Source organism: Geotrypetes seraphini, chromosome 12 (genome assembly GCF_902459505.1).
Source record: "Geotrypetes seraphini chromosome 12, aGeoSer1.1, whole genome shotgun sequence".
Lineage (NCBI taxonomy): Eukaryota > Metazoa > Chordata > Amphibia > Gymnophiona > Dermophiidae > Geotrypetes > Geotrypetes seraphini.
Window position 1 is genome coordinate 114,561,509 of NC_047095.1, and position 20,454 is coordinate 114,581,962.

At 44.7% G+C, this 20,454-nt stretch overlaps 2 protein-coding genes across 15 annotated transcripts in view; one reads left to right on the forward strand and one right to left on the reverse strand.

Moving 5' to 3' along the window:
- Window positions 1–3,090, forward strand: part of MGAT1 (alpha-1,3-mannosyl-glycoprotein 2-beta-N-acetylglucosaminyltransferase) — a 45,101-nt gene extending 42,011 nt beyond the window's left edge. For all 3 annotated transcript variants that reach the window (XM_033917175.1, XM_033917174.1, XM_033917176.1), the window contains one exon: window positions 1,108–3,090. In XM_033917175.1, coding sequence (XP_033773066.1) covers window positions 1,191–2,519 — 1,329 coding nt within the window. In that variant the 5' untranslated portion in view covers window positions 1,108–1,190 and the 3' untranslated portion in view covers window positions 2,520–3,090. The remainder of the gene's footprint in view (window positions 1–1,107) is intronic.
- An 11,017-nt stretch (window positions 3,091–14,107) lies between these two features.
- LOC117346602 (histo-blood group ABO system transferase-like) overlaps window positions 14,108–20,454 on the reverse strand; it is a 187,888-nt gene continuing 181,541 nt past the window's right edge. For 4 of the 12 annotated variants that reach the window (XM_033916442.1, XM_033916441.1, XM_033916444.1 and 1 more), the window contains 2 exons: window positions 15,159–15,293; window positions 14,120–14,962 (listed from right to left, as the gene is read on the reverse strand). In XM_033916442.1, the coding sequence (XP_033772333.1) occupies window positions 14,293–14,962; window positions 15,159–15,293 (805 nt within the window). In that variant the 3' untranslated portion in view covers window positions 14,120–14,292. Of the gene's footprint in view, window positions 14,963–15,158; window positions 15,294–20,454 lie in introns of all 12 variants that reach the window. The other 8 variants (XM_033916445.1, XM_033916448.1, XM_033916446.1 and 5 more) reach the window with 5 other exon arrangements.

The window sequence follows — 20,454 nt, forward strand, 5'->3', positions numbered from 1 at the left end:
CAATTGCCTAACCACAGGAGAAGAAAGCTTTCAAGGTGGCATAGCTAAAGTGATGAAAATACAAATGGGAGAGTGCACTTACTCATTAAAATGCAACATTTGCAAATACCACACTGTAATGTGAGCTAAAGGAGAAAAAGCCGCAGAATATACCAGCTCTAAAAAGCACTTTAGGCATAAATATCTATCATAGACAGAAAAACTTCCTCTGTTTTTATTCTTTACCAAACAAGTGAAAAAGAAAATAGCACTTATCTTAACAAGCGAATGACACGGGGATAAATATGTCCCTGTCTCCGGATCTATCTGCATCCCCACCACTGTAAGCTTTGTCCTCATCTGCACAAGCCTCAGACACTTACTGTATATACTCAAATATAAACCTAGATTTTTGGGCCAAAAATGGAGGTCTCGGTTTATATTTGAGTCTTCCCCTTCTCAGACCCATCGCAGGCCTCTACCCGGGGCCTACCTTAAGCTGGTCCAGTGGTAAACCAGGGCAAGAGTGATCCTCCTCTCTCTACTCAAAATGGTTGACATGAGTTCCCACAGTGGTTGCTATATTTATTTACTGCTTTTTCATGAAGAGATTCACCCAAAGCAGTTACAATATATTGAACAGTAATCAGGTACTCTTAAATATTTTCCCTATCTGTCCTGGCAAACTCTCAATCTAACTGTAGTCATTATGAGGCTGGAGGAATTGATTCAGGATTCGTATGAAGACATATTTCTTCATAGAAGGGTGACGAGTGCACAGAATTATCAGAGGAAGTGGTTGGAGAACTAGGGGTAAATCCTGGTATAGATACAAAGGGTTCTTAGTGGTGGGGAAACTTGAGATCTGTGGTAGTGCAATAAAGAACATAAGAACTACCGTACTGAGTCAAGAAAAAGGTCAATCAAGCCCCATCTCCTGTTTGCAGTAAAGGCCAATCCAGGTCATAAGTATCTGACAGTATCCCAGAGTCGATTTCAGACCACTTGTGGCCTACTTCTGGAGTTTATCTACTGTTATTGTCTTTCTGTAGTGGGCATCCTGCCTTTTGAAGAAATATGTCCTCCCCTTTGTTCCCCATTTTACATCTAATTTATTTTTATCCATAGGCTGATGGCTGTGGCGTGAAGTCTCCTCCCCAACCCCTAACTGAGGGTGTGCGTATGAGACTGACGGACGGGCCCCCCAAAGGATGTTGAGGAAGAGCAGCATTGTCCTCTGGGGCGTGGTGCTCTTTGTGGCCTGGAATGCCCTCATTCTCCTCTTCCTCTGGAACCGGCAAACTCCAGACGCAACCAGTAACCTAACCTATGAGGTGATGAAGCTGGCGCAGGATGCAGAAGATGAGCTGGAGCATCAGAAGGCTCTTCTGCAACAGATCCGGGAGTACAGTGCTGTCTGGAGCCGGCAGCGGAAGAAAAGTGTTACACTCCCTCCTCTGCCTTCCCTCAATCCACCCTCCAGGGAAAGGGGGGAGCCCAGTCCAGCAGAGCCAGTTATCCCAGTACTGGTGATTGCTTGTGATCGTAGCACAGTACGTCGCTGCCTGGATAAGCTCATCCAATACCGACCCTCCAAGGAGCGCTTCCCAATCGTGGTCAGTCAGGACTGTGGTCACCAGGAAACAGCAAAGGTCATTGCCTCCTATGGAAGTGAAGTTGTTCACATCAAGCAGCCCAATCTAAGTGAGATCCCTGTTCCCCCTGACCACCGGAAGTTTCAGGGCTACTACAAGATCTCCCGGCATTACCACTGGGCACTGGGTCAGGTCTTCCATGTTCTCAAGTACCAGGCAGCCATTGTTGTGGAAGATGACTTGGAAGTGGCGCCGGACTTCTTTGAGTACTTCCAGGCCACCTTTCCACTGCTTATGGAGGACAAGACACTGTGGTGTGTGTCAGCCTGGAATGACAATGGCAAGGAGCAGATGGTGGACAGCAAGCATCCTGAAACCCTGTACCGCACAGACTTCTTTCCAGGACTTGGATGGTTGCTCTTGGCTGAACTCTGGGATGAATTGGAGTCCAAGTGGCCCAAGGCTTTCTGGGATGACTGGATGCGTCACCCACATCAGCGCAAGGAGCGAGCATGCATCCGTCCAGAGATTTCCCGAACTATGACCTTTGGCCGTAAGGGTGTCAGCCATGGGCAGTTCTTTGACCAGCACCTGAAGTTTATCAAACTCAATGACCGCTTTGTGCCTTTCACTGAGCTGGACCTGACCTACCTCATTAAGGAGAACTTTGAAAGGACCTTCCTGGAGGAGGTCTATGGTGCCCCTGAGCTGCGGGTTGAAGAACTGCAGGGTAACCAACGACGAGAACTGGGGGTTATCCGAGTGCAGTACTCTAGCCGAGAGGCCTTCAAGGCTTTTGCTAAGGTGCTGGGCGCCATGGATGATCTCAAGGCAGGTGTGCCCCGAGCTGGCTACCGTGGCGTGGTCACTTTCCTTTACCGCAGCCGCCGTGTGTATCTGGCACCCCCTCGGAACTGGACAGGCTATGACCCCACTTGGAGCTAGTGCCACTCAAGGACATTGATCAATCTCCATTCCAAGTCAAAATGTCTCCTACCTCCGAGAGGTGGACTCATTTGTGTACGGCATTCGAGTGCATTCTCTGATAATAGGATGGATGTTAGTGCAGGAGGGGAGATTTATAATGTTCCATCCCTCCTTGTGTTTTCATGAATGGATGTGCTGGAAGTTTGTGACTTCCACTGGTTTTCATTCCTACCTTGACTCATCCCTTGTTTGTGATGGCAGTAGCTTCTCTTTTCACCTTTCCATTGCTTCTGTCTCTAGCTTAGAGAGGTAAGATTGGATGGGCTTAGAACAGGTAGAGCTTATTTACTTCTAGGGGAGGGGTTCTCAACCCACTCCTCGGGACGCACCTAGCTAGTCGGGTTTTCAGGATGTTCACAATGAATATGCATGATAGAAATTTACATGCAATTAAGGTAAGGCATACAAATTTCTCTTGCATATTCATCGTGGATAGCCTGAAAATCTGACCAGCTAGGTGTGTCCCAAAGACTGAGTTGAGAACCTCTGCTCTAGGGCAGTGGTTCCCAACCCTGTCCTGTAGGACCACCAGGCCAATCGGGTTTTCAGGCTAGCTCTAATGAATATGCATGAGAGAGATTTGCATGTAATGGAAGTGAGAGGCATGCAAATCTGCTCTATGCATATTCATTAGGGCTAGCCTGAAAACCCGATTGGCCTGGTGGTCCTCCAGAACAGGGTTGGGAACCCCTGCTCTAGGGCACTGAAAATTGGAAGACTGAGAAGATGGGTGCAAAGATACAACCTAGGGTAGCAGTTTTCAACCCAGTCCTTGGGCCAGTGAGATTTTCAGGATATGCACAATGAATAAGCATTAGAGATAGTTGCATACCAAGTCGGTAATGTACCAAATCTTTCTCTTGCACACTCATTGTACATATCCTGAAAGCCTGACTCACCAGGTGCTCCCTGGGAACTAGGTTGAAAACCACTGATCTAGGACGGGGGTAGGGAACGAGGGCTGCAAATCCAGTTGGGTTTTCAGGATTTCTCTAGTGAATATGCATGAGATCTATTTGTTCCCACTCAGAATGGAATATGCATGAAGTTTTTGTGTGCAGATTCTCTCATGCATATTCATTTAGGCTGTCCCGAAAACCAGATTGGCTAGGGCTAGCTTGAGAAATGCGGGTTTTAAATTAAGTCTGAAGAAAATGATGTTTTCCTTGAGCCCATCCAGTTCCTAAAACTCTGCTGTCCCGCCACAGCTGCCATCACCACCACCACTCTGTTGGCCAAGGTTTTGAAAGATCCCAAGTGACCAAGCGGCACCGCTTGATTTACTAAGATATCCCCCTCCGCCCCCGAATGGAAAGAAAGACTTAGTAAATTAGGTCCTGTAACTGGTTCTTAAAAAGCATCCACAACACAAGGAGAAGGGCATCACCAGCTGCAAATTATGTATAGCTAAAAAGAAGCAGTTTGGCAGCTCAACGTGTTTCAGTGACCAGAGCACCTGCATTGAGTCAAATCAGATGTTTAATGTAAGTTTAGTTAACATAGCCACCTTTCAAAGTACAGTATACCACTTCATAGAGACAACAGTCCTTTGAAATTCTGTGCTGTTAATGAAAAAAACTGCTGTCAACACCCCGGTGCAGGCACTATGGTCGCTAAAACACATTAGGCTAAGTTATAGCATTTTTTTTTGGGGTGGGGGGTCTGAATACCTGGTACCACCTTTTATATTGGATGAATTTGACCTTTCAAAGCTGCCACACTGTTACTTTTTATCTTTACAAAGCATCTCCAGGAGGAGGGACAAGCACGGGTGATAATGCTCATGTGTATGAAAGGCATCTCACCCTTGCAACATCGCCATCACAAACCACCTTTCTGCAGTAACTGGAGCATCCCATTTGAGCACGTGTGAATCCGTGTGTGCCGTGAGACCCCTACTAAGCAGGGCCACTGGCAAGGGATTCCTAGAGGAGGAAGGCAGGCGAAGAAGCTTGTAGACTGCCATAGGCAGCAAATTGTTCACGATCCATTTAACTGACAGATTCACGATCCATTTAACTGGGCCAGATTCAGTAGGTGGTGCTGAAATTTGGGCACTGGAGAGATCCGCGCCCAATGCCCTTTACGGAACAGCATTTAACATGGATCCGGGGTGCAATCCTGCTGAAACCTGGCATAGATCCTGCCAAGCAAGTTGCGCACATAACCCATGCCTTCTGTACCACTACGCCTAAAGATTTAGAATGTCCCTCCCATGGCCACACCTACTTCTGAGTTAGGCATCAGACACTTTGCACAGCGTTATAGAAAAACCTGCAAGTACAAATTAGTGCCAGTTAATGCCAATTGATTGTTAAGGGCCTGTCAACTAATTGGCTTGCATTTACCCTGCCCGCCCTAATTTCAGCGACTTCTGTAGAATCTGGAGGGTGATGTGCATGATGCAAAGGGCTGGGTTTTGGGATGTTTGCACTGTATGTCATTAGAAAGGGGCTCTTTTTTTTCTTTTTTGGGTTGTTTTTTTTTTAAGAACATACACAACAAAACTTCCTTGGGTTGTTGATTTGGTTAATTATGTGGATTTTTGGGAGGTCTGGTTTGGGGGGAGAGTGAGGAGGGCCTGATGTTGACAGAGGGGAGTGCATAGCTTCTCCTCAAGGGCAACAAAATGCCCGGTGAAAAGCTTGACGACTCCTCACCCTCCCTCTCTCTCCTCATGTCTGCTTCCATCCAAAGAATGGGCAAGAGTCTTAAGAGTTCTCCTGGCTCAAACAAGTGATCTGTCCAGAAATAAATGAAGTATTAATAAAGAGTGTGTTTCTATTTCTGCAAAGCAAACTTGTTAATTCTTCAGTCTGGCAGGGTATATATGACTAGAATGTGCCTTTATGGAGACACCCTTGAAACAAGGTGACCTCACTCAGCCCGTCAGAGCAGCAGCTCGCTTTTCTCTGGAAAATAAAAAAAAAAAATTAAAAAGTGGGGCGTCAGCTAATTAGAGTCACTACCATGTTATCAGTGACTAGATCCCATTAAACGGGACTTGTGGTAAAAACGTGTTGACGTGTGTTATCGTGGTCGTACATGTTATTAACTACTTGTTTGTTTTCAAGCTCACAAGAATGCGCTTAGGTTCCCTTTTACAAAGTCCAACAGCACAGGCCAGTGCAGTAAATGCTCCAACGCCATATAGGAATTGAAGACATCAGAGCATTTGCTTTGTGGCTTTGTAATAAGGGGCCTTAATGACCAAAACAATATCTGGCAGGTAACAACCTGGATCGGTATTCTGCCGGGGTGTTCAGCTTTTTTTAATTTTAAACCCCAGCTGAATTAATCTGGCTGTTCGGTTAGAGTAGGGGTGTCAACTGTCGGTCCTGGAAGGCCGCAATCCAGTCGGGTTTTCAGGATTTCCAGGTTTTCAGGATTTAGCATGCAATGAAAGCAGTGCATGTAAATAGATCTCATGAATATTCATTGGGGAAATCCTGAAAACCCGACTGGATTGCGGCCCTCGAGGACCAACATTTGACACCTCTGAGTTAGAGGCCAGTATTGAATATGTAGGTAAGGTAAGTGATGCCAGCTCGTCTTCATGTTCACCCTTCTTGCTGTCTTACCTTTATTCAGCTAGTTAATCTGGTGAGTTGTCTATATATTGCTGCTAACTAGATAACTCTGGGGGTTCATAGACAACCCCACGAAAGACAAAGGCGCGTGCTGACAACTGAGCACAAGACGGAGGCGCGCGCCGAAGAAAATTACAGTTTTTAAGGGCTCCGACGGGGGGTTTTGTTGGGGAGCCCCCCCCAGTTTACTTAATAGAGATCGCGCTGGCGTTGTGGGGGGTTTGGGGGGTTGTAACCCTCCACATTTTACTGTAAACTTAACTTTTTCCCTAAAAACAGGGAAAAAGTGAAGTTTTCAGTAAAATGTGGGGGTTACAACCCCCCAAAACCCCCACAACGCGGCACAATCTCTATTAAGAAAGTGGGGGGGTTCCCCCCAGGCCCCCCCCCCCGTCGGAGCCCTAAAAACAGTAATTTTCTGCGGCGCGCGCCTCCGCGCTGCGCTCAATTATCTGCACGCGCCTTTGTCCCGGCGCGCTTTTGACCTGACACCAACTCTGGGCACTGCTGTCACTCACATACACACTGTCGCGGTGCCAGGGGCAATCTGTATTAGCTGGAGAATGCTGTTAAAAATCGCTGACTGGCCCCGGCCAGTGGCATTTCTCCAGCTAATCTAATACATACATAGTAACATAGTAGATAACGGCAGATAAAGACCCGAATGGTCCATCCAGTCTGCCCAACCTGATTCAATTTAAATTTATTTATTTTTCTTCTTAGCTATTTCTGGGCAAGAATCCAAAGCTCTACCCGGTACTGTGCTTGGGTTCCAACTGCCGAAATCTCCGTCAATACCTATTCCAGCCCATCTAAATCCTCCCAGCCATTGAAGCCCTCTCCAGCCCATCCTCTCCCAAACGACCATATACAGACACAGACTGTGCAAGTCTGCCCAGTACTGGCCTTAGTTTAATATTTAATATTATTTTCTGATTCTAGATCTTCTGTGAATCTTCTATTTGTGCGTCGCGCATCCCTATGCAGTCTCAAGGCGACTTATATAGAGAAGTGAGATGAAGGAAGAAGCAGGGGTGAGAGGGAGGAGGGGGAAGAGGGGAGATACTAAGGCAGGAATGGAGAAAGAGATATGTATTGTTCATGTATCAGAGGAGGGTTTTCATTTTTTTTCGGAAAATGGTGTAGCTGGGTTCCATTCTAGTCGTTTCTGTGAGGTCATTCTAAGATTTCACTCCTAGGAAGGTTATCATGGAGTGAAAAACTCGCTTGTATTGGAGATTTTTTGTTGATGGGAGGATTAGTTGTATCCCGTGATGGGTTCTGCGAGAAGTAGACCATGCCTTTGAGACGAGCTGGATGAGTGGAGCTGCTGAGTTTCCGTGAAGTAGGTGGTGAATGATGCATGATGTTTTAAATTTTATTCGCGATGGGAATGGATAACCAATGTCGTTGCTTGATAAAGGCTGTGACCGAGTCATATTTTTTTTCAGGTTGAAAATTAGTCTTAAAGCTGCATTTTGAATGAGCTGCATTTTATGGACCAATGCGGTGTTAATTCCCATGTAGGCAGAGATACAGTAGTCTAGTTGTGGTAGAATTATCGAAAATCACCGCTGAAAATCAGGGGTGGGAAATTTCATGGCGACACCAGGAAGTTCTTCTTCACCGAAAGGGTGGTCGATCGTTGGAATGAACTTCCACTTCAGGTGATTCAGGCCAGCAGCGTGCTGGATTTTAAAAGGAAATGGGATACACGTGGGATTTCTAGGGGGATAAAAATGTAGATGGGATACACATGTGGTTTCTCTAGGGGGGTAAATTCAAGGGGGTGGGGTTATTAGAGTGGGCAGACTTGATGGGCTATGGCCCTTTTCTGCCGTCATCTTCTATGTCTATGTTTCTAAAGCAAAGTCTCATGGTGAAGAGGGACTTTTTCCGGAGATTGTAGGTTTTGGACTTCCATGGTTAGAGTGGAGTCAAGAATGCATCCTAGAAACTGCTGCCACCTAAGTGCTATGTTTGTTTATTAAAATTTTTGACCGCACTTCGGTTTAGCAACAGCGCTGTTTACAAATAAATAGGAAAGAGAAAGGAAAGCCATTAAAACATAATTGACAATTCAAAAACCCAATCAGGGAACTCACTTATACCTTTCCAAATAAATATTTTCCCTGTTAGACTAGTTAAGAGAAGTTAGAAAAGCTCATTTATGTTATTATATTAATATACATATAATGTGAGAAGTGTATCCTCAGTGTGACCGTGAAAGCTAAGGGAGCTGCAGCAAAAGCCGCAGTTCCAGGCTTAAGGGTATCTGGCAGGCTATGTCGCAAGCTACGCCTCACACCATCATAGGCATACACGATGTGTGATATAAATCAAATAGTGAACCTAACTAAATATAGAAAAGCAAAAAAGATGAAAATAAAATCAAAATTTATTGGAGTCTAAATAGTCTAATCTAAATAGTTGCCAAAAGGGTGTGTCCTATGGAGCGAATACAACCCCCCTGCCTGTGGCCATTACCTTATTTCGACCGCTGCCGCTGCTCCTGCCCGCGTAAGTAGAGGAAAGGAAAGGCCAGGCGGATGCAGCGATTGCATGCTGCCGGCCCAGAAGCCTTATCCCCGTTATCAATTCTGACATCTAACTGAATGTCCGGACCAGCCAATGGCTGGCTCGGACTTTCAGTCCAACGTCAGAATTGACGTTGGGGGTAAGACTTCTGGTCCGGCGGCGTGCAATCGTTGCACCCGCCTGGCCTTTCCTAGCAATTTGCTCCGTGCCAGCTCCCTCGACCCGCTGCTGAGCCAGGAGTCCAAACCCCCCCCCCCCCCGCCACTGCTGCTTTGTTGATGTATCCTCACAGCGGCAGCAGCAGGAGGTAATTGAATTCAGCGGGTGGGGGAGGGGGAAGAAGAGGACAAAGGCTGGAAGGCAGTGAGGGACACATGGGAAGGAGGGAGGAAGGGATAACGATAATTGTTAGACCTGAGTGGGGGGAGGGGGGAAGAGGACAAAGGCTGGAAGGCAGTGAGGGGAACATAGAAGGGAGAGAGCAAGGGACAATTGGGCCTGAGGAACGAAAGAAAGAAATCACCAGACAACCAAAGGTAGGAAAAATGATTTTATTTTCAATTTTGTGATCAAAATATGTCAATTTTGAGAATTTATATCTGCTGTCTATATTTTGCACTATATTTGTCTATTTTTCTATAGTTGTTACTGAGGTGACATTGCATATTTTAAAAAGTCATCTGCCTTGACATCTGTGCTCTGTCCCTGCCTACCACTAGACCACCAGAGGGGGATAGGGTGCAGAGCCTGGCAAGGAGTGTGGGGTTGGGTGCAGAGCCTGACAGGGAGAATTTGGTTCAGATTGTTTGTTTTTTTCTTGTTTTCCTCCTCTAAATTTAGGGTGTGCCTTATGGAGCAAAAAATACGGTAGTTGCCAAAGAGAGGACTCTACTCCCAATATTTTCAAGGAAATCCTAGACCAAAGAGATGAGTCTTAACCATTGACCTGAATTTTACATAAGAAAGCTCACAACGGGAAGAGAATTCCATAGTCTAGGACCAGATACAAAAAAAAAAAAAAGCAGAGTTACGTGTTAAGGCTAATCGCACCAAATAAACCGGAGGCAAAATCATTGATGAGCAGAATGACACAGGGACAAGGGGCCAACCCATTCTGTCTTAATAACTAGGCAAATGACAAGGTTTTAAGCAATGGTGGGCAGCAATTAAGACTAAGAACTATTGTGATTGGGCAAATTATAGATGCAGAAAAAAAAAGCTAGAAAAATGGATTCAAGTTTGGGTGGACTAGATACCGTTAGTGGAGCAATGGTGCTACCTTGTGGCCAGTATGTAGAATAAAGCTGTATAATTTCCTTGGTCTGAAATTGAATTAGAAAATGACATAGGGACAAACTTGTCCCTGCTTGTTTTGTCCCTGTTCCATTCCTGTAAGTTCTGCCTTAACCGCACAAGCCTCAAACACATATGATTTTAAAGTGTATGAGGCTTGTGCAGATGAGGACAGAGCTTAGGCATTGGTGGAATGAGGCATTATTTATATATTTAGATTTTTATCCTGTCCTCCCAGTAGCTCAGAACGGTCTATAAGCAAACATTCACAGTGGAGTACATTTGGACAGTGCAAAGACTATACAGTAGTTTAAATACATTTGGACAATACAAAGACTATACAGAAGATTAAAATACAAAGATTATACTGTAATTTAAGTATAGGTTAAGAAAGGACTGCACAGCAGTTTAAGTAGAAGATGAAGTTTCGAGTGGAGAAGAGAGGTTAGAGGAAGGGGGGTGAGGTGTTGACTGTGGTTGAATTTTAGTTGAAGAGGAGGGTCTTAAAAGGTGTCGCTTAAAAGGTGGTGAGGATGAGGAAGGGATGGAAGGAGATGGTGTGCTGTATGATCGTGTGCTGTATGATCGTCTGCTGTCCCTCCCTCTGGATGCTCGGTGGCTGTGTGTTCTGTGTCCCGCAGGGGAATGGTGATTGTGCCTCCTGTCACCTCTGCTATGGCTGTGGTGGTGGTGAGAGGACTCTCCCCCGGGGGGATCGAGAGGCATATCTATGCCCTTTGTGCCGGTGGGGGGAGTGCTCCCCGTTCTGCAGCATTTCTCTCTGCCTGCAGCTGAGCTGGCAGCCACCATGAATCGGGGAGGCGTGCCCCGGCGATCTCCCTGCCCACTGACTTTGGCAATGATGAGAGGAGGAAGTCCCCGATGAATTTTCTCTTCGGTGAGGCAGGTCTGGATGCTGGTTGGCTGATTATGCAGGAGGGGAGGTCCTGGAAGGCGATCCTCCATTGCTGGAGGGGCGTGTTTGGGCAGTAACTTGCTGCTCTTCCGTTGCTGGGAGGCAAGGCTGAATGCTGGCTTGTTTCTCCTCAAGTTCCCTGTTGATTCGCTACTCCCTCGTTGCTGGGGGGCATGGCTTACCTCTGGGACGGCTTGAAGAGGAGTAGGGAGATGGCGTCGCTTCCGGCCCACACATGAGGGTGAGTGTGAGACCCGGTGGTGCCCCGAGGGATGGGCCCGCTGGGGAAAAGGCAGAGGGTGCTCCGGTAGACTTCGGGAGGAAGGGGCTGGAGGAAGAACCCTGATCGGCTGCCTGCAGGGGCTGGCTGTGCTCGGCAGCATGCAGGGATTCTGGGATAGATTTCTCTACTGGGCAGGGTACAGACGGGGGGGAGTTGCTGGGCCAGAGCATCCTGGAGGCTCCTTACCGCTACAGTCTGTGAATCCCCCGCTGCTGCATTCCAATCTGGATGGCTGGTGGAGGAAGATTCTCGGGCCTCACTTCTCTTCAAGAAGTCTTTCAGTGCCCTCTTCCTCAGCTTGCGTGTGCATGGAGACAGGCAGGCACAATTCAAGCAACACTGGTCCTCGTGTGCCAGACCCAAGCAGCGGACGCACAGTTCATGAGGATCCAGTGTACTCATCTTTTTTCTGCATCCGGGACATTTCTTTGATGTTTCTGGCATCTTCAAGCTGGTGAGTAGAAAAGTTGTAATGGAGAGCTGTAGAAAGTCCGACCGATATGAACGGACGGAGACTAAAGACTGGGGATTAGGGGGAAGCAGGGGGAAATGGGTAATGCTCGGGCATGCCCAGTAGGGGTCTGGGCATTGAACGTGCTCAGGGAGAAAAAAATCTCTCTGAGATATTGGAGAGTTTATCCGCAAATTGGGAGCTGTTGGGCCATCACTCTATATGTGGCTGACTCATCCTGCTTGTCCTAGGAGAAACCAAACTACCTGCACACAGATCCAAGTCACCCTCTCAACTGTCAAATCTGACAGTTAGAATGTTCAAGCAGCTGATGCTGATCTCTGCACTAGGACAGCAAACTTGTGGAGATCAGCAACAGAATACCAAAACTGCACCAATACAAAAGACACACAAACCAAACCTCTCAAAATAGGAAAAAAAACACAGTTCTTACATTCCAGATTTTCTTTGTTTTAAAAACCCTTTAAAATTTTCTTTAAACCCTATTTTTCTCACTCGGGTAACTTTTAAACTTTTAACCCTGGTTACATTACGATCCTTCTCGCAGTACCTCCTCCATATACCATCATTGAAAATTGTTGGCTCATGTCGGGCTACTTCCTTCGCAATTACTGCTCCTACGTTGTGGAATTCCTTACCTCTGTATATCAGGGAGGAGAAAAATTTAGCCAAATTTAAGGGAAATTTAAAGACCTACCTTTTCCAGGATGCTTAGGACTCCTAAACAGATCTTAAATATAGTCAGATTTCTTTGATTATTCTAACTGCCTCCCTTTCCCATTATGGTCTCCCTTTTTTGTATTATTTTCTTTAAATTTGTAGTTCTCCCACCTTTCCTACCTGTTTCTGTTAGTCAAATGTTTGTTCAGTGGAAATCTGTCAAATTATGTCTCCCTCCTTTTAATATAACTTGTAAAACGCTTAGAAATCTTGATTTGCGTTTAACCAAAATTTTAATAATCTTGAAACTTAAAACCTCAGGCTATACCATTGTGGGCAATATTTGTTTTGAGATACCCCTGTACGTGTGTTTTGGTGTATAGAGAAAGCAGGTATGTTTTCCATCGCAGCTCAGTTCACGCAGAGCTTATGCACGTCAGTTCTTTTGGATGGTTTAGCTTTTCCACTTACCTTCCACCCTAGGACTAGCAGGGACCCTGAGGAAGACATTCTTGCCGAAACACGAACTGTGTTGGGACCAATGTTCCCAGCAGACTGGGTCCTGAAGGATTTTATGTGGATTGCTATATTGATTTTCTAATAAAGTCCATATCAGGAACATCATCTCTCCACAGTGTTTCTTTGGTTTATGTTTTCTATGAGCCCCAGCAGTTATCTAAATTTATTTTTGCTGAAAGTAATTTGCAATTCTATCATGTGCTTTGCTGATTCTCAGACAGCTTAGAAAGAATACGTTCTAGGGCAGCCAGGCCTCATCTTTAGTTTTCCTTTTAATTTTATTTGCTAGTAATTTTCAGCTTTTTTTCAGCTCCATCCTAAAAATATAGAATGGAAATGTTATTTTGAGCTTACATTGTATTATTTCTTTTTGACTTGTAAGATTGTCAATTGTTAAAAATCTAAAAACAAAGAATTTAGAAAAAAAATTGGTTGTCGGCAGCATCTAATGGTGTGATTTATTATCACACCTGGTTTAATGTTATTATTCTTTCCAATCCAATAGAATATTGGATTGGATTGTGTTTACATTACATTAGTGATTTCTATTCCACCATTACCTTGCGGTTCAAGGCGGATTACATAAGAGTTGTCAGGAGGCTACAAGAATTGTAACATTACATAGGAATTGTCATAGGGATTACATAAGAATTACATAAGGATTGTCGAGACCTTAAGGTGATACCTGTTGGGTAATTAGAAACATATTAGATTAGATAAGGGTAGAGAGTGGGTAGGTGGAGTTTGGGAAGGAATTGGTCATGTTAAATACGTTTTATGTATTATTTGAAGAGTAGGGTTTTTGTTTCTTTTTTGAAGGTTTTTTAGTCTGTGGTCGAAGACAGCAAATTGGTGATTTGTCTGTCTAGTTTGACTGCTTTGGTGGCCATTAGGTTGTCATATAGTTTTCATCGTTTGACGTTTTTGGTTGGCGGGTGTGTGAATAGTGAGTGGATTCTCCTGTGCTGGGTTGAGGTAGATTGAGTTAGTTGGATGGGCTTTCTCCATTAATAGCGAAGGACAAATGAGCAGACATTCCCCCTATTTCACTAAGGCATGCTAGCCAATTTAGCACACGCCAACTGATTTAGCACATTCTAAATCGATTAGTGCATGCTAACGAGTAGCGCATTCTAAATGCTAATGCACCCATTATTTTCTGTGGACACATTAGCATTTAGCAAACGCTAATCATTAGAGCACGCTAATCATCAGCATACACTAATCATTAGTGCGCGGTAAATCTGTTAATGAGCCTTAGTAAAAGGACCCCATGATAAATACCATTACAAACAGACCATGCAAAAATACAATAAAAACATAAAGCAGTCAACAGCGATCATCCTCAGCACACACAGCATCCTCCCCACAACCACAACACAGATATGTTTGATACTGTGTCATTCAAGTCTCTCCCTCCCTTACACACACAGACATGTACGCATGTTTCATGTATCCTTTTAAAAAGATTTATCTCCATGGTTCACTCGTTTAATCTTTATGTCTTTTGGGCTCCCAAGGCTATCATTACATATATATTCAGGGGACAACACCTTTGTAGGTTTATTGTAGAGAAAATACTTGTTTAAATGACTTTCTTCATCGACCCTTGCATGAATACCATTGGCTCTGTCTTTCATGATGTCTTCATAGCATGCTTTCGTCAACTGGTAGATCCTCGGCACTGTCCCAAGAAAGAAATTTCCCTGATAATAAAAATCCCCTTCATCTTTGGGAATAAAAGCTTGAGAGACTGGGCGCCTTTCATATGGTAAACCTTTGCGTGGGCTGTGGTAATATCCAGGATGAAGCGCACCTACCATCTCCCCAAGGATCTCCACTCCTATAGGGTTCAACATCACTATGTCTATATCTAAACAGGCCAAATAGTCCAATTCTTTATGAAATAGCAATTCAGTTTGATTTTTGATAACCTCCATCCTGCCCATAACAGCCTGGTTCCAATCTGAGTATTCAGGAACTTTGATAATCTTCATGGGTCTCTTTATATCCAGATTAAGAGCTTTCACTTCATCGGGACGATCTGTACAAACATAGTACTTCACCATTCCTCCCTTCATGAAGTATCTCTCTGCGGATTCTAGGAATTTCTTAAGTAATTTTATATACCTTGAAAAATAAAATGTATTCAATTAATTTACAAGTTTCATTTGCTCAATTTGTTAAATAGTATTAAAAAAGAAAAACAGTTCTGTGGGAGACAAACAAGGATTAAGTTGCTGCACTCTACAAGAGTGTGAATTAGCCCTGCATCGCTCGCATAAAAAAAGAAACTCAACTTTAAGCTAGAGACTGGGGTACTTACTTTCCAACGGCAGAGACTATAAGACCAATTCTATAGCTGTTGCGCTGGTATTCTTCCATCAAGATATCATGGTTAAAAGTCCCCTCCCAGACAATTGGGGCCAGCCAGGGAGTCAGAATCATCACGTCACTGCGTCTGGAAGAGTCACTCTTATTAGTTGTAAGATATTTGATAAATTATACAAGGATCAGGCAGAACAAACAGGGCCTGATTTTAAGTCCTAAGCACTGTTTATAGAATCGCACCTAGCGGTGCCTAGGCATTGACCCTAGACCCTAGATGCACTCCCATTTAGGCTAGGGTTTTCTTGGCCTAAATGAGTGCATCTAAGGTGGATATCTATTGGCTCTCCAAAACTCCACCCCAATCTGCCCCCAAACCACCCATAAACACAGCTACTTGCTGGTAGGTGTCTCAGTGTACACTCCTCCCTCTATATTCACAGGGGTTAGGGGCAGAGCCGGCCTGTGAATATTGAAAAATCATGGATAAATTTAGGGCCCTAACCCCCACCTCCCTCCCGCATTCCGGGCCTTCCCCAGACCTTATCTAGTGGCGATGCAGGGCAGGATCGATCTTCCTACGCTCCTGCCCCGTTCAGAGCCGTCATCAAAATGTAGTCTCGAGACTACATTGGGAACTCACAGCATGCATTATGATGATGTCTCTGCACGAGGCAGGAGCATAGGAAGATCAAACCTGCCCTGCGTTGCCACTAGACCACCAGACAATTAATAGATGTCCCGTTTTGATGACAAAAATAAATGGTCACGTTAATAATGGTAGGAATAACACTTCTAATTGTCAGGTCTAGCCAAATTTGTTTATCTATTCTACTTATTACAGTGTTCTCCCTAGCGTGTTTTAGCCGGGTGCACCACCCGGCTAATTTAGGTGAGCGTCCGGCTGTCATCTTGCATCCGCAGATTTACAAGCAGCCCTGCTTATCTCACCACCATCATCGAAGTTGCGTGCCAATCCTGTTCCCCACCTCTATTCGTTCACCGTGAGCAGGAAGGGGTAATTTGCATAGCGTTTGTGGCATGTGGCCTGGAACGCTATGCAAATTAACCCTCCCTATTCACGGTGAAGGAGTAGGGGCGGGGAAGAGGGTTGGCGCGCGGCCTGGAACGCTATGCAAGTAACCCTTCCTTGCTGACGGTGAAGGAGTAGGGGCGGGGAAGCAGCGGAGGTAAGGCCCCGTCTGTCGCAAGGGCCCCGGTGGTATGATGCTCTAGTCTAGTACAAGTGGGAATTTTCAGCAGGCTGCAACATCAAAGTTACATCAGGAAGAGAGAATAGGTCCTGGATCAAAGCCAGGTTTACCATAAAGAGAAGAAGCTCAGCGAAACAGATTTTCAAGTTTTCAGCAAAATCATTAAGATTCAGCATTCTGGAGGGCACAATTAGCCTCTTCATTAACAGTTGTGAATCCCAGAACCTATAAAAGTAGAGAACGGGAAATGCACCAGGAAGATGGATATGTAGGGAAGGTTCATCTTCAAACCATTAAACTGGATTTGATTTAAAAAAAAAAAAAAGCACAATTCTTCCTGATAGATTGTGAAATGGGATTGGAGCAAGTAATTAAACCTTTTGCATTTATTGGTCTACAATAATTGTGAGTATAGCGCCCCCTCCCCCCCAATATGCAGAGCAAATCAGTCAAAAGCCACCAAATGGATCTGGACACTGGGGACCAATGTTCCCTCTAAGGTTTGATGAGGTGTGTGCAAAAAAAAATATGCATGAGCGACAAGTTACATACGCCACAAATTTATGAGCAGGCGCGGAGTATGCATTTTTAAACAAATGTAGTTTATCCTTGTTCTCCTTATGTATTTTTAATCATCTATGGATATGTTTGTATGTTTATTGTTCAAATGGTTTTATTTATTTCCCCAAATTTATTTTTGTTATACGCATTGAAAATATTTGATATTGCGTTTAAATCAAAATCTGAATAAACTTGAAACTTGAAACGAGTGCCCGTGAGATTGTGGGAGGGTTAAATACTCAAAACTTAGAAGAATAACAATTTACTTAAAGTTTTTGCTTGGCCAGCTGTCTGGTATCTTTACATACAGTGGCGTACCTAGCATATGTAACACCCGGGGCCCATCATTTTTTGGCAACCCCCCCCCCATATCTGTACGAAAAACATGATTTTTAGTAACAAACCACATGTCACACATGAGTACCTAGGAAAAGGCAGCATCTTACATCAGTGAGCAGTACATCAGTGAGCAGTACATCAATACACCCATTGTAAAACTAAACAAGCCAGACCAGCACAAATCAATCCTACACCGTCAATCCTAACAGAAAACCATGTCTTTCGAACACACAGAACACAGAAAACACCTTCGCCTAGTATGGAATATGTCATCACAAACGAACCCCTCCCCTTTTACAAAACTGTAGTGTGGATTTTAGCCACAGTGGTAACAGCCCTGACGCTCATAGAATTCTGAGCATCAGAGCTGCTACCACCATGGCTGGCACTAAAAAAAGCTCCACAGTTTTGTAAAAGGGGGGATAAAATAGAAATACACAGTTTCAACGCTCTAGCTCAGGGGTGCCCAAACTTTTTGGGCTTGCGAGCTACTTTAAAATGACCAAGTCAAAATGATCTACCAACAATAAAATTAAAAAACACAAAGCACACTATACGCTGAGAAAATGTTAATTATCATTCCTATTCTGGGTTTTTTTCAAAGAGGTCAAGGCAGATGACTCTATGCATTGTCACCTCAGTAACAACCATACAAAAATAGACAAATATACCCCCCTTCCTTTTTATTAAACCACAATAGCAGTTTTTAGCGCAGGGAACTGCGCTGCTCTCGACGCTCATAGGCTCCCTGCGCTAAAAAACACTATTGCAGTTTAGTAAAAGGGGGCCATAGTGCAAAATATAGACAGCATATATAAATTCAGACACATTTTGATCACTAAATTTAAAATAAAATCATTTTTCCTACCTTGTCTGGTGATTTCATGAGTCTCTAGTTGCACTTTCATCTTCTGATTGTGCATCCAATCTTTCTTCCCTTTTTCAGCCTTCATGCTTCCTCTCCTCCAGACCTCATTTCCTTCCCCAGCCAACATCTCTCTCTGTCCCTCCATGAGTACAACTTTTCTTCCTCTCTCCTCCACCCCTATTGGCAACATGTCTCCCTCTCTCTCCCTCCTGCAATGATCTTGCATCTCTCTACCCCCTCTAGTCCAGCTTCTAGCTCGTAAAGGAATCTCTTCACAGATATGGATGGCTATGTATGTTAATGCACACAGCTTGGGCAATAAAATTCTAGCATTAGAGACTGAGATAACAAACGCCGATCTTGACATGATAGCGATATCCGAAACCTGGTTCACGGAATCGCATGGGTGGGATATGGTTATACCAGGGTACAACCTACTTCGTTGCGACTGAGAGGGTAAATTGGGAGGAGGAGTAGCGCTATACACTAAGGAAAGCATCAAAACCACCAGAATCACAGATGTTAGATACACCGGGGAATCTCTCTGGGTGAACCTGGCCAGAGGGAATGAAAAATGCCTATACCTTGGGGTGATATATAGACCTCCCAGGCAACAGGAGGACAAAGACATGGAATTAATCGAGGACATAGAGAACATCACACTGCGCGGGGACACAGTAATGCTAGGAGACTTCAACATGCCAGATGCAGATTGGAACACACTCTCCGCGACTACGGGTAGCAGCAAAAGAATATTAACCTCTATAAAGGGTGCACGTCTCAAGCAATTGGTATTGGAGCCCACCAGGGACCAGGCGTTACTAGACCTAGTTTTCACCAACCGAGATAGCATCACGGAAATCTCAGTAGGAGACACACTGGCCTCCAGCGACCATAATATGGTATGGCTCAACCTCAAGAAAGTTTTCCCTAAGACAAACACAGCAACAAGGGTTCTCAACTTTAGAGGCACAGACTTCAACCGCATGGGAGATTTTGTCCATCAGGAGCTACATAAATAAGCAATATCTGACAATGTGGAGGATATGTGGTCGTCTCTGAAGTCCATCCTACACGAAGCAACAGACCGATACATAAAGACAGTAAGTAAACGCAGGAGAAACAAAAGACCTAGTTAAACAGAAAAAAGACGCATTTATCACCTACAAACATTTAGGCAGAGAGGGGGCGAAAGAGGACTATCTAGACAGATCTAAAGCTGTGAAAACAGCAGTCAGAGAAGCCAAACTCCGAATGGAGGAAGAGCTAGCACGGAAAATTAAGAAAGGGGATAAATCTTTCTTCAGCTATATTAGTGACAGGAAAAGAAACAAAGATGGGATAGTACGTCTGAAGCAATTGGACGGTAACTTTGCGGAATCAGATTCTGAAAAGGCAGAACTACTAAACAAATACTTCTGTTCAGTGTTCACCCGCGAAGCGCCGGGAGCTGGTCCACAGCTGCAGACGGGAGATAACCAGAAAGACCCGTTTCAAGATTTCGAATTTACGCCCAGTAGCGTCTGTGACGAACTATCAAGACTCAAAGTAAACAAAGCCATGGGACCGGATAACCTACACCCCAGAATGCTCAGGGAGTTAAGGGAAGTCCTGGCAGAACCATTATCTGTTCTTTTCAATCTTTCCCTAAGCACAGGAAGGGTCCCCTTGGACTGGAAAACCGCCAATGTAATCCCACTCCACAAAAAGGGCTGCAGGACAGAGACAGCAAACTACAGACCAGTGAGTCTCACGTCTATAGTGTGTAAACTCATGGAAACACTGATCAAACAGAATCTTGACACAATCCTAGACGAAGAAAAATTGCGTGATCCACACCAACACGGGTTCACCCAGGGTAGATCCTGCCAATCTAATCTGATTAGCTTTTTTGGCTGGGTTACTAGACAACTGGACGCCGGAGAGTCACTGGACGTGGTATATTTGGGCTTCAGTAAAGCATTTGATAGCGTCCCTCATCGAAGATTACTGAACAAGCTGAAATCGATAGGATTAGGAGACACTCTAACTACATGGGTTGGGGATTGGCTGAGCGGTAGACTTCAGAAGGTGGTGGTGAACGGTACCCCATCCAAAGCATCGGACGTGATCAGTGGAGTGCCGCAGGGCTCGGTCCTGGGCCCGATTCTATTTAACTTATTCATAAGAGATATGATGCAAGGACTTAGAGGAAGGGTATCACTGTTTGCCGACGACGCCAAACTTTGCAACATAGTAGGCAAAAGCTTATTACCTGATAATATGACACACGACCTACTGTTGCTGGAACAATGGTCAACTACTTGGCAGCT